Source organism: Zootermopsis nevadensis, unplaced genomic scaffold (genome assembly GCF_977971745.1).
Source record: "Zootermopsis nevadensis isolate Lab colony 2312 unplaced genomic scaffold, Znev_1.0 Znev_ptg000024l, whole genome shotgun sequence".
NCBI lineage: Eukaryota > Metazoa > Arthropoda > Insecta > Blattodea > Termopsidae > Zootermopsis > Zootermopsis nevadensis.
In genome coordinates this window covers 11,973,118-11,985,380 of record NW_028259156.1, presented here as the reverse complement: position 1 = coordinate 11,985,380, position 12,263 = coordinate 11,973,118, and the positions used below count along the sequence as shown (strand labels likewise).

Sequence of the window (12,263 nt, the reverse complement as noted above, 5' to 3'; positions counted from 1 at the left end):
ATGCATGGCAACCTCGGCGAATGCCTCACCCTGTCTCTGTCGGACTCGCCTCGAACCTTTCCGAATGCTGACTGCCTCGGTTTCTGCACAACCGGCCTATGCAAGGCTCGATGTGTGGCCGACCGTGTACCTGCCCGTCTCGGTATCTGCCTTACGTGTTGCATCCCGCACCTTGGCTTAGAGAAGAGACCGTGTGAGGCACAGACCGCGATCGACAGAGACATAGTACATCAGACACAGTCCGACGGCGATCTGTCCTGCATGGCATCAGGTGGGTGAAATTTGAAAGATCTTTTGAAAAATTTTCAAAATTTTCGAAAAATCAAAAAACGCTGGAAATTGTCCATACAGCGAACAAAACCAATAATTTTTTAAAAATTAAAATTAAATTTTTTTTCAAAAATTTCAAAATTTTTGGTTTTGTGCGCATTTCAGACAATTTCCAGCGTTTTTTGATTTTTCGAAAATTTCGAAAATATTTTCAGAACTCTCACCAAGAGATGCATCCAACCTCGGCGAATGCCGTACTCGCCTCGAACCTTTCCGAATGCTGACTGCATCCGGTTTCTGCACAATCGGCCTATGCAAGGCTCGATGTGTGGCCGACCGTGTCCCTGCCCGTCTCGGTATCTGCCTTACGTGTTGTATCCCGCACCTCGGCTTAGAGAAGACGGCACGTAAGAGACCGTGTGAGGCACAGACCGCGTTCGTCAGAGACACAGTACATTAGACACAGTCCGACGGCGATCTGTCCTGCATGGCATCAGGTGGGTGAAATGTGGAAGAAATTTTGAAAAATTTTCAAAATTTTCGAAAAATCAAAACACGCTGAAAATTGTCCAAAAGGCGCACAAAACTAATAATTTTTGAAAAATTCCACTTTCAAAAAATTTTCAAAATTTTCAAAAAAATTTGATTTTGTGCGCGTTTCAGACAATTTCCAGCGTTTTTTGATTTTTCGAAAATTTTGAAAATATTTTCAGAACTCTCTCCAAGAGATGCATGCCAACCTCGGCGAATGCCTCACCCTGTCTCTGTCGGACTCGCCTCGAACCTTTCCGAATGCTGACTGCCTCGGTTTCTGCACAACCGGCCTATGCAAGGCTCGATGTGTGGTCGACCGTGTCCCTTCCCGTCGGCTTAGAGAAGACCGTGTGAGGTACAGACCGCATTCGTCAGAGACACAGTACATGAGACACAGTCCGACGGCGATCTGTCCTGCATGGCATCAGGTGGGTGAAATTTGAAAGATATTTTGAAAATTTTTCAAAATTTTCGAAAAATCAAAAACCGCTGGAAATTGTCCAAAAAGCGCACAAAACCAATAATTTTTAAAAATTTTCCACTTTCAAAAAAAATTGGTTTTGTGCGCGTTTCACACAATTTCCAGTGTTTTTTGATTTTTCGAAAATTTTGATATTTTGAAAATGTTTACAGAACTCTCACTAAGAGATGCATGAAAACCTCGGCGAATGCCTCACCCTGTCTCTGTCGGACTAGCCTCGAACCTTTCCGAATGCTGACTGCCTCGGTTTCTGCACAACCGGCCTATGCAAGGCTCCATGTGTGGTCGACCGTGTCCCTGCCCGTCAGCTTAGAGAAGACGGCACGTAAGAGACCATGTGAGGCACAGACCGCGTTCGTCAGAGACACAGTACATTAGACACAGTCCGACGGCGATCTGTCCTGCATGGCATCAGGTGGGTGAAATGTGGAAGAAATTTTGAAAAATTTTCAAAATTTTCGAAAAATCAAAACACGCTGAAAATTGTTCAAAAGGCGCACAAAACTAATAATTTTTGAAAAATTCCACTTTCAAAAATTTTTCAAAATTTTCAAAAAAATTTGATTTTGTGCGCGTTTCAGACAATTTCCAGCGTTTTTTGATTTTTCGAAAATTTTGAAATTTTGAAAATACTTTCAGAACTCTCACCAAGAGATGCATGCCAACCTCGGCGAATGCCTCACCCTGTCTCTGACGGACTCGGCCTCGATCCTTTCCGAATGCTGACTGCCTCGGATTCTGCACAACCGGCCTATGCAAGGCTCGATGTGTGGCCGAACGTGTTCCTGCCCGTCTCGGTATCTGCCTTACGTGTTGCATCCCGCACCGCGGCTTACAGAAGACGGCACGTAAGAGACCGTGTGAGGCACATACCGCGTTCGTCAGAGAAACAGTACATCAGACACAGTCCGACGGCGATCTGTCCTGCATGGCATCAGGTGGGTGAAATGTGGAAGAAATTTTGAAAATTTTTCAAAATTTCGAAAAATCAAAAAACGCTGGAAATTGTCCAAAAAGCGCACAAAACTAATAATTTTTGAAAAATTCCACTTTCAAAATTTTTTCAAAAATTTCAAAAATGTTTGGTTTTGTGCGCGTTTCAATTTCCAGCGTTTTTTGATTTTTCGAAAATTTTGAAATTTTGAAAATATTTTTAGAACTCTCACCAAGATATGCATGCCAACCTCGGCGAATGCCTCACCCTGTCTCTGTCGGACTCGCCTCGAACCTTTCCGAATGCTGACTGCCTCGGTTTCTGCACAACCGGCCTATGCAAGGCTCGATGTGTGGCCGACCGTGTCCCTGCCCCTCTCGGTATGTGCCTTACGTGTTGCATCCCGCACCTCGGCTTTGAGAAGAGACCGTGTGAGGCACAGACCGCGTTCGACAGAGACATAGTACATCAGACACAGTCCGACGGCGATCTGTCCTGCATGGCATCAGGTGGGTGAAATTTGAAAGATCTTTTGAAAAATTTTCAAAATTTTCGAAAAATCAAAAAACGCTGGAAATTGTCCAAAAAGCGCACAAAACCAATAATTTTTGAAAAATTCCAATTAATTTTTTTTTCTTCAAAAATTTCAAATTTTTTGGTTTTGTGCGCATTTCAGAGAATTTCCAGCGTTTTTTGATTTTTCGAAAATTTTGAAATTTTGAAAATATTTTCAGAACTCTCACCAAGAGATGCATCCAACCTCGGCGAATGCCTCACCCTGTCTCTGCCGTACTCGCCTCGAAACTTTCCGAATGCTGACTGCCTCGGTTTCTGCACAACCGGCCTATGCAAGGCTCGATGTGTGGCCGACCGTGTCCCTGCCCGTCTCGGTATCTGCCTTACGTGTTGCATCCCGCACCTCGGCTTAGAGAAGACGACACGTAAGAGACCGTGTGAGACACAGACCGCGTTCGTCAGAGACACAGTACATCAGAGACAGTCCGACGGCGATCTGTCCTGCATGGCATCAGATGGGTGAAATTTGAAAGAAATTTTGCAAAATTTTCAAAATTTTCGAAAAATCAAAAAACGCTGGAAATTGTCCAAAAAGCGCACAAAACCAATAATTTTTGAAAAATTCCACTTTCAAAATTTTTTCAAAAATTTCAAAAATGTTTGGTTTTGTGCGCGTTTCAGACAATTTCCAGGGTTTTTTGATTTTTCAAAAATTTTGAAATTTTAAAAATATTTTCAGATCTCTCACCAAGAGATGCATGCCAACCTCGGCGAATGCCTCACCCTGTCTCTGCCGTACTCGCCTCGAACCTTTCCGAACGCTGACTGCCTCGGTTTCTGCACAACCGACCTATGCAAGGCTCGATGTGTGGCCGAACGTATTCCAGCCCGTCTCGGTATCTGCCTTACGTGTTGCATCCCGCACCACGGCTTACTGAAGACGGCACGTAAGAGACCGTGTGAGGCACAGACCGCGTTGGTCAGAGACACAGTACATCAGACACAGTCCGACGGCGATTTGTCCTGCATGGCATCAGGTGGGTGAAATGTGGAAGAAATTTTGAAAAAAATTCAAAATTTTCGAAAAATCAAAAAACGCTGGAAATTGTCCAAAAAGCGCACAAAACTAATAATTTTTGAAAAATTCCACTTTCAAATTTTTTTCAAAAATTTCAAAAAATTTTGATTTTGTGCGCGTTTCAGACAATTTCCAGCGTTTTTTGATTTTACAAAAATTTTGAAAATATTTTCAGAACTCTAACCAAGAGATGCATGCCAATCTCGGCGAATGCCTCACCCTGTCTCTGCCGTACTCGCCTCGAACCTTTCCGAATGCTGACTGCCTCGGTTTCTGCACAACCGGCCTATGCAAGGCTCGATGTGTGGCCGACCGTGTCCCTGCCCGTCTCGGTAGCTGCCTTACGTGTTGCATCCCGCACCTCGGCTTAGAGAAGACGGCACGTAAGAGACCGTGTGAGACACAGACCGCGTTCGTCAGAGACACAGTACATCAGACACAGTCCGACGGCGATCTGTCCTGCATGGCATCAGGTGGGTGAAATTTGAAAGATATTTTGAAAATTTTTCAAAATTTTCGAAAAATCAAAAAACGCTGGAAATTGTCCAAAAAGCGCACAAAACCAATAATTTTTGAAAAATTCCACTTAAATTTTTTTCAAAAATTTCCAAAAATTTGGTTTTGTGCGTGTTTGAGACAATTTCCAGCCTTTTTTGATTTTTCGAAAATGTTGAAATTTTGAAAATATTTTCAGAAATCTCACCAAGAGATGCATGCCAACCTCGGCGAATGCCTCACCCTGTCTCTGCCGGACTCGGCCTCGAAACTTTCCGAATGCTGACTGCCTCGGTTTCTGCACAACCGGCCTATGCAAGGCTCGATGTGTGGCCGACCGTGTCCCTGTCCGTCTCGGTATCTGCCTTACGTGCTGCATCCCGCACCTCGGCTTAGAGAAGACCGTGTCCGTGCCCGTCTCGGTATCTGCCTTATGTGTTGCATCCCACACCTCGGCTTAGAGAAGATGGCACGTAAGAGACCGTGTGAGGCACAGACCGTGTTCGTCAGACACAAAACCAAGAATTTTCGAAAAATTTAAAAAAAAAATTGAATATAAGATTTTTGGTTTTGTGCGCTTTTGGACAATTTTTTGCATTTTTTGAATTTTTGAGAGTTTCGAAAAATTTCAACAAAAATTTCAAAAATCTCCCCAACCGATCGCTAACAGCATAGTGCTCCGCATCAACAGGTCTTTGACGCAACGTTCTCTGAAGAACCCTCTCTCAGTAACGTCCGCTCTCTGTATGACAGTCTCTAACCTAACCTAACGTAACGTAACCTAAGCAAACCTAACCTAACCCAAACTAACCTGAGACATACGGAGTCTGGCAGAGTTCGTATCTTGCGGAGACCGGTTGAACCACAGATCGGGTGAGACTGAGCGTGTTCAGTTTAAATCGGGTTTGACAGTGACAGCATAGTGCTCTGCATCATCCGGTCTTTGACGCAACGTTCTATGAAGGACCCTGTCTCAGTAACGACCCCTCTCTGTATGACAGTCTCTAACCTAACCTAACCCTACCAAACCTAACCTAACCTAACCTAACCCAACCTGACCTAACCTAACACAACTTAACCTAACCTATGAGACATATGGAGTCTGGTAGATTTCGTATCTAGCGGAGACAAGTTGAAGCACAGATCGGGTGATACAGCGTGCCTACTTTAGATCGGGTTTGACAGAAGCCGCTTCTTGTATGGATCTAGCAGTGAAATTTTTTTAAAAAATTCAAATTTTTCAAAAAATTTGAAAAATCAAAAAATGTTGGCAATTTTCTGAAAAGCGCACAGAATCAAAAATTTTCGAAAATTTTGAAGAAATTTTGAAAGTAAAATTTTTCTTTTTTGGTTTCTGCGCTTTTTGGAAAATTTCCAGCATTTTTCGAATTTTTGAAAATATTAAAAAATTCAAAAATCTCCCCACCCGATCGCTATCATCATAGTGCTCTGCATCATCCGGTCCTTGACGCAACGTTCTCTGAACCGTCTCAGTTACGTGCGCTCTCTGTATGACAGTCTCTAACCTAACCTAACCTAACCTAACCCTACCTAACCTAACCAAACCTTACCTAACCCAACCTAACCTAAGCCAACCTAACCTAACCTGAGACATACGGAGTCTGGCAGAGATAGTACCTGGCGGAGACCGCTTGAAGCACAGATCGGGTGAGACTGAGCGTGCCTACTTTAGATCGGGTTTGACAGAAGCCGCTTCTTATATGGATCTAGCAATGAAATTTTTTTAAAAAAATTTAAAAATTTCAAAAATTTTGAAAAATCAATACATGCTGGAAATTTTCTGAAAAGCGCACAAAACCGAAGTTTTCGAAAAAAAATTTAAAAATTTGAATGTAATTTTTTTCAAATTTATTGGTTTTGTGCGCTTTTTGGACAATTTCCAGCATTTTTTGAATTTTTGAAAATTTCGAAAAATTTAAAAAAAATTCAAGTCTCCCCACACGATCGCTGTCAGCATAGTGCTCTCCATCATCCGGTCTTTGACGCAACGTTCTCTGAAGGACCCTGTCTCGGTAACGTCCGCTCTCTGTATGGCAGTCTCTAACCTAACCCAACCTAACCCTACCTAACCTAACCAAACCTAACCTAGCCTAACCCAACCTAACCTAACCTAACCCAACCTAACCTAACCTATGAGACATACGGAGTCTGGCAAAGTTCGTATCTGGCGGAGACCGGTTGAAGCACAGATCGGGTGAGACTGAGCGTTCCTACTTTAGATCGGGTTTGACAGAGGCCGCTTCTTGTATGGCTCTAGCAGTGAATTTTTTAAAAAAAATTCAAATTGTCTGAAAAACACAGAAAACCAAAAAAAATTAAATGAAAAATTTTCCAAAATATTTTAGTTTTGTGCGCTTTTTGGACATTTTCCAGCATTTTTTGATTTTTTTAAAATTTCTAAAATTATCAATTTTTTTCAAAATTCTCCCCACCCGATAACTGTCAGCACAGTGATCTGCTTGATTAGGTATTTGACGTAACGTGTCTCAGACAGACTGTCTCAGTATATTCCGGTCTCTGTATAACTCTCTATCCTAATCTAACCCAACCTAACCTATCCTAAATAAACCTAAGCTAACCTAACGTAACCCAACCTTCTCAACCTAACCTAATCCAACCTAAACTAAACTAAACTAACCTAACCCAACCTAACGCAACCTAACCTAACCTCAGCAAACCCAACGTATCCCAACCTAAGCTTACCTAAACTAACTTAATCTGAGAGACAGGCGGAGTCAGGCAGGTGAGGCAGAGAATGTCTATCGGAGAACAGTTGAAGCACAGATCGGGTGAGACAGGGAACGTGCCTGGGATAGATCGTGTTTTGGCAAAGAGCGGTTCTAGTATGGATCAAGTAGTAAATTTTTTTTTTAAAAATCAGATTTTTCAAAAATTTTGAAAAATAAAAAAATGCTGGAAATTGTCTGAAAAGCACACAAAACCAAAAATTGTTATTAAAATCCCATCTACTTTATTACACAGATCTGCTTATTAAGATATCGCGTATGACATACTGTACTGGATTCATTCGAAATCTGAATTTTAAATTCTTATCCTGTTAAGTGGACTTGCAGTCACATGCCACTTGGCTCGGTAAAGCGTTGCACTGCAAGATACGCAATACAATACAACATGTATACCTAAGAGTAAAACAGCCTAACATGTAAGCTAAATAAAATCTTACCTTCTCACAGGCAACAGATCGAAGAATTTTATAACGCTTACACACAAAGACCAGAATGCACACATGTCACGATGTTGTAAATGTTCCAGAATACCACGTGGCTTGGCAACAGCTGACTTCACAGGATATCGGTTAGTAATATCTGTGATCAACAGCAATTTATCCTTCACAGAATTAATATTGAAAGAACTTTTCTGTGAACGATATAAAGGTGTCTCCACGTATGTTGGCAAATTACGCGTTGTTATTTGTTTGTACTTGTATACGATATAAAGATGTGACATCAATATATTTGACTTATACTATCACATAGTTCGAATTAATAATCTGTGTTCTACAATGCCTCAAGAATTCCACGTTCTGCGGTGTTATTTTTGCCAAACATTTCAGGTACATTTCCATTACAATTATTTGATGTTTCTATTTCCTGTTAATGAAATTTCGTTGATTCACTTTAAATATGTTTTGTCAGTCTTAAAAGTACTACATATGTATGTGCAAATTCGCCTCCTCGAAAGTATAAAGTTTGCCAGCGTTTCGGCAGGCATTGCAATTTTCATCTTCAAGGCCAATGTAAAATGGCTAGGAGTTTTAGGAAGCCTTTCTATAATAGTTAATTGGTAGCAAGTGGGATGAGATGGATCTGATTGGAAGAACACTTGCTACCTGCTGTATAAGGCCTTGAAGAACTCCCAAACACTACACATTCACCCAGAAGATGGCAACTGGAACTTTTGCCTAAACGGAAAATTTTAAATATTCAGTATGATTCATTCCAAAAAGCAAAGTTATGCAATGAACTCTGCATGAAAACCGAATGACATGTATTGTGTAATATATATTATTATACATTCCTTGGATTTAAAAGTTAGTCAGAATGGTAGTATGGTGTGGAATAAGTCTTAAACATATATAACAAAAGTAAATAAAAATATAAAGGTTTCACACAGTGTATTCAAATATTATACTAAATCCATACAAGCCTACAGTCGATATGTTACACTATATAAAGAGAAGAAAACCTTTATAAATATTTTAGTACTTTTTAAACATTAGGAATTCAGATGTTGACTGTTGAAAATTTTGGTTTCATAAGAGTGTGGACCATTGTAGAAACATGAAAGTTTGGCAGGTGCTCTACGAAGATGATCCCTACATTGTGTACAGCTAAATTTGTCTGAAAATGTTTTGTTATGTGCAATGAAGTGCATTAATGAAAATATGTATTCACATGGAAGAGGTATATCTATAATCTTTTAAAGACTTCTACTTGAATTAGATATATCACCAGCTATAATCCTAACCATTTACTGTTAGATGAATTACACCAAAAATGTATTCCATATTTCATTATATAGTGAAACTAGGCAAAATTAATTAATTTCAGTATCTGCATTGCTGACATGAATCATCAGTCTAATTGCATAACACTCTTCACTTAAATGAGGGCCCATTTGATCAATATGAATATTTCATTTTAAATGGTTTCACTTTTTAAATTTTTAATTTACTGACTCTTCTATATACTTTTCATCATAACTAATACTTATTGCATACTGTGGTTAACATTTTGAAATCTTGTTTCTATGACATGTTAAAACTATAACAACTGAATTTTTTAAAGAATTCGCAAGACAATGAGAATATGATTGTGTAATTAATAGTAACAGAAGAAAGTAATTGTTGTATTTCCTTCAGATTATTATAGGTTGTATTCTTTACAGATTCACATTGTGAAGAAGAGCAGCAAGTGGGAATGCAAAATGTGTGGTAAGAAGCAGTCCATAAAAAAGGTACTGTCCTCTATTCATTCCAAGTGGAACTGTATGACTAGGTGAATGACTTCTAACTTTTCAATATGGACAGCTGTAGTTAAATATATGGCCCTTGTGGTTATTTTAAGGTATATGGTAGAGGCAGTGGGAAAGACTGTCGTCTCCATGTTCAGTGCCTAAATGAGATGCGCATGAAACAAAAAGCACTAGGGGGCCAGATATCTCCATTTCAGAAAGAATCATGTGAATCTTATGCTGTAGAGGAAAAAGTGAGATATAATGGTAAGTTTGTGTGCATCATAGTCTGAATTAGTATGTAGTTCTGGTTCATTTAAAATACTTTTTTAATAGTTGTACAACTTTTATAACTGAACCTGGAAACCTGCATTTGCCAAGAAGTTCTTCTTGCCCCAGTTATATGGAATAAATACCAACATGTAAATGTTAATGCAAAAATGGTCATTAAAAAACAAAAACTTGATAAAAAATGTCTGCTTTAATATTTGTTGTTTTGTTCCCATTAATTTCTGTCATACTGTACTTCCTATAATTCTGAGAAGATATAGTGATTTTACACATTTAAGACTTAAACTCGAATGTCAATAAAATATGAGTAGAATATTTCAATGAAATAAATAGAAGCTCAATTTGTATGCTGCTTCAGTGTACATACACAGCATTGAATGTCAGATGTGTGATTTGGGTCATTAATACATGGGTACTATGCTGTGCAATATTTTTATTTATATATGCCTGTCTTAAATATTAGAAAAATGTTCAGGTCACTTGGGATTCTATTGTAAACAGATTTTACTGTATTACATTCTTGCAAGGATTTAATGTCACACATTGTCATTACAAAGGTTTATATTCATACTCACATTTCTTTATTTTGTAGCTGGTGGTGAATCTCATTTCTCAAACTCAAGCTGCAGCAAATGGAATAAATTTTTTGATGAACAAGGTCTGGAAGAAATAGATGATGCAGTTACTTGTTCTTCTGTGATTTCAGCATCACAGTTAATTACTGAAACACCAAGAAATACGCATAAAACTGTAACCAAAGAGGAAAGTGAAATTGAAAAACAAACATTTCAGTTACCTCTTTTAAATTCATCTGAGCAAGAGACTGCTTTTTATGATGGTAGCAATAAACTGTTTCATACTAACATGGACACTGTCTCTTTCCATTGGAATATGGAAAACTGTTTCCTGTCTCATGAACAACGTGAGCCAGATGAATTGCATAGAAAGGAGTATGTTGGAAATCCATCCTTGGAAGAGCAGCAGGGAAACAACACAGACTCCACTGATAGAAATAATGGATTAGTGCAGCAGTTACACACAAACAGAAATACATACCCAGCACTACAACATGTACCAATGCACTGTAATAATGTAAATATTTCTACAAAATCACAGAAAGTTCTCTATCCCAAATTTTCGCTTTTGGGAGACAGTGAAGATGATTTAGATAACATTCTTAGTTTTTGACTGTAAAGTGTAAAGTAGCATGTGAACAGAATTCATTGGATAATAAACATGTCATTGTCAGTTTGAAGCAAATGATGTACTGTAGTTTTCATGGAGGGGAGATAAAAATTACAGGAATTGGTACATTTTTGATACTAACAAAACACAAATTTTAATCTAGTATCAGGTATTCATAAAAAGTTATGTATTCATATCTATATACTTTTTTCTCTTTTTAATTTTTCATTATCATCACTATAGTAAGAGTGCAAAATGTTAAAATATGCTAACAATATTGTAGAATTATGTTACAAGAGAAAACTGGAGCTAAAACTTTAGGTTTGAATCCCAGCACTATAAGAAGTGATTGTAGTAGAATGTTATTACTTTAGTGTTCTTGTGGCATTATGACTTAGTTAAATGAATTCTGTACATGTTGAAGTACTTTATGGTAGCACAAAATGTAAATGTTTATAAAATATTTTTTCTGCTTGTATAATTAAAGTTGTAACAAAATTCTGTACATATATAAAGCTCTTTCTTTAAGGTGGCATACAACAGTATGTCATACTGGCACCTTTTTCCATAGAACACAAACGTATAAATAAAATAACACAAGCATATAAATAAATTTGTTAATAAAGTTAGGAAATAACAGAGACTGAAAGAAGGACAGACAATTTAAATTCTGGATACAATGGTAATACTTTATGTTGAAGATCGTGAAAAGTATTCACTCTTGCTTTATGCCATATGTTTATGTATAAAGGACCAAAATAGAAATGTTGCACCAATTTAGGATATTTTCCAAATGTGTTCTTTGTGATTTAATATGCCTCACTGCCCTTCATTGTTTATGCATGACTTGTGGTATAATTGGAATTTTTTTTGCATTACTAAATGTATGTTCTCACTGATTTAAAGCTTCTATAGGATATCTCCATCATATAGCCTGAACTTCTTCCTTCAAAAGTCCTCTTTACCTTTTGATTGCTGTATTTTATCACCATTTATTCGATGTAATAATATTTAAATCTTGAATGGATACTATACACATACCATTTTAACTGTCATTGTTATCTGAATAAAACTTACGATCAAACTCAATCACTATTTAACATAACTAAGTGTTTTCTTAAACAGAAGAAACATATGAGTATTAACAGTCAGATCTCTTCCAGTGCACATACAATTATATTGTTTCAAGCTAACCACATTACCTAAAGTCAAGACATGTATCAAATCAAAGTTGTAATATCCATTTTTGAGAGAACTTAATTTTAATTTGACCAGTACAAACCAAAATTTAATTTGTTAAGACATTTTGAAATCGTGGCTGGTATGCAGAAACCTAAGTAATACATAAAAAGTAACTAATTTCAGGGGTTTATAATCATTAAGGTAAAACATTTATTTACTACTATATTTATGAAAGATTACAAATCCCAGTTTACTGACCATCCCATAATCAATGGGATCTCTTTCTCATTGTTATGAGTGGG

At 38.1% G+C, this 12,263-nt stretch overlaps 1 protein-coding gene across 3 annotated transcripts; it reads left to right on the top strand.

The window, feature by feature from the left end:
• Positions 1-7,538: 7,538 nt before the first annotated feature.
• Positions 7,539-11,884, top strand: LOC110831944 (uncharacterized). Of its 3 annotated transcripts, none has more exons than XM_022068474.2 (4): positions 7,539-7,644; positions 9,238-9,306; positions 9,417-9,570; positions 10,187-11,884. In XM_022068474.2, exons 2-4 carry the CDS (start codon positions 9,277-9,279, stop codon positions 10,780-10,782), a joined length of 780 nt encoding a protein of 259 aa, XP_021924166.1. In that variant the 5' UTR covers positions 7,539-7,644; positions 9,238-9,276; the 3' UTR covers positions 10,783-11,884. The 3 variants fall into 3 exon arrangements, with proteins under 3 accessions (XP_021924166.1, XP_021924165.1, XP_087211595.1); XM_022068473.2 differs by lacking the exon at positions 7,539-7,644 and adding an exon at positions 7,682-7,903; XM_087355469.1 differs by lacking the exon at positions 7,539-7,644 and adding an exon at positions 8,241-8,380.
• Positions 11,885-12,263: the final 379 nt, after the last annotated feature.

Excerpts from the sequence above, each read along its gene's own strand:
- LOC110831944 (XM_022068473.2), top strand. The coding sequence starts at position 7,853 with ATGCCTCAAGAATTCCACGTTCTGCGGTGTTATTTTTGCCAAACATTT. Across the intron at positions 9,307-9,416 it reads AGAAGCAGTCCATAAAAAAG|GTATATGGTAGAGGCAGTGG; the intron begins GTACTGTCCTCT and ends GGTTATTTTAAG. Across the intron at positions 9,571-10,186 it reads GGAAAAAGTGAGATATAATG|CTGGTGGTGAATCTCATTTC; the intron begins GTAAGTTTGTGT and ends TTTATTTTGTAG.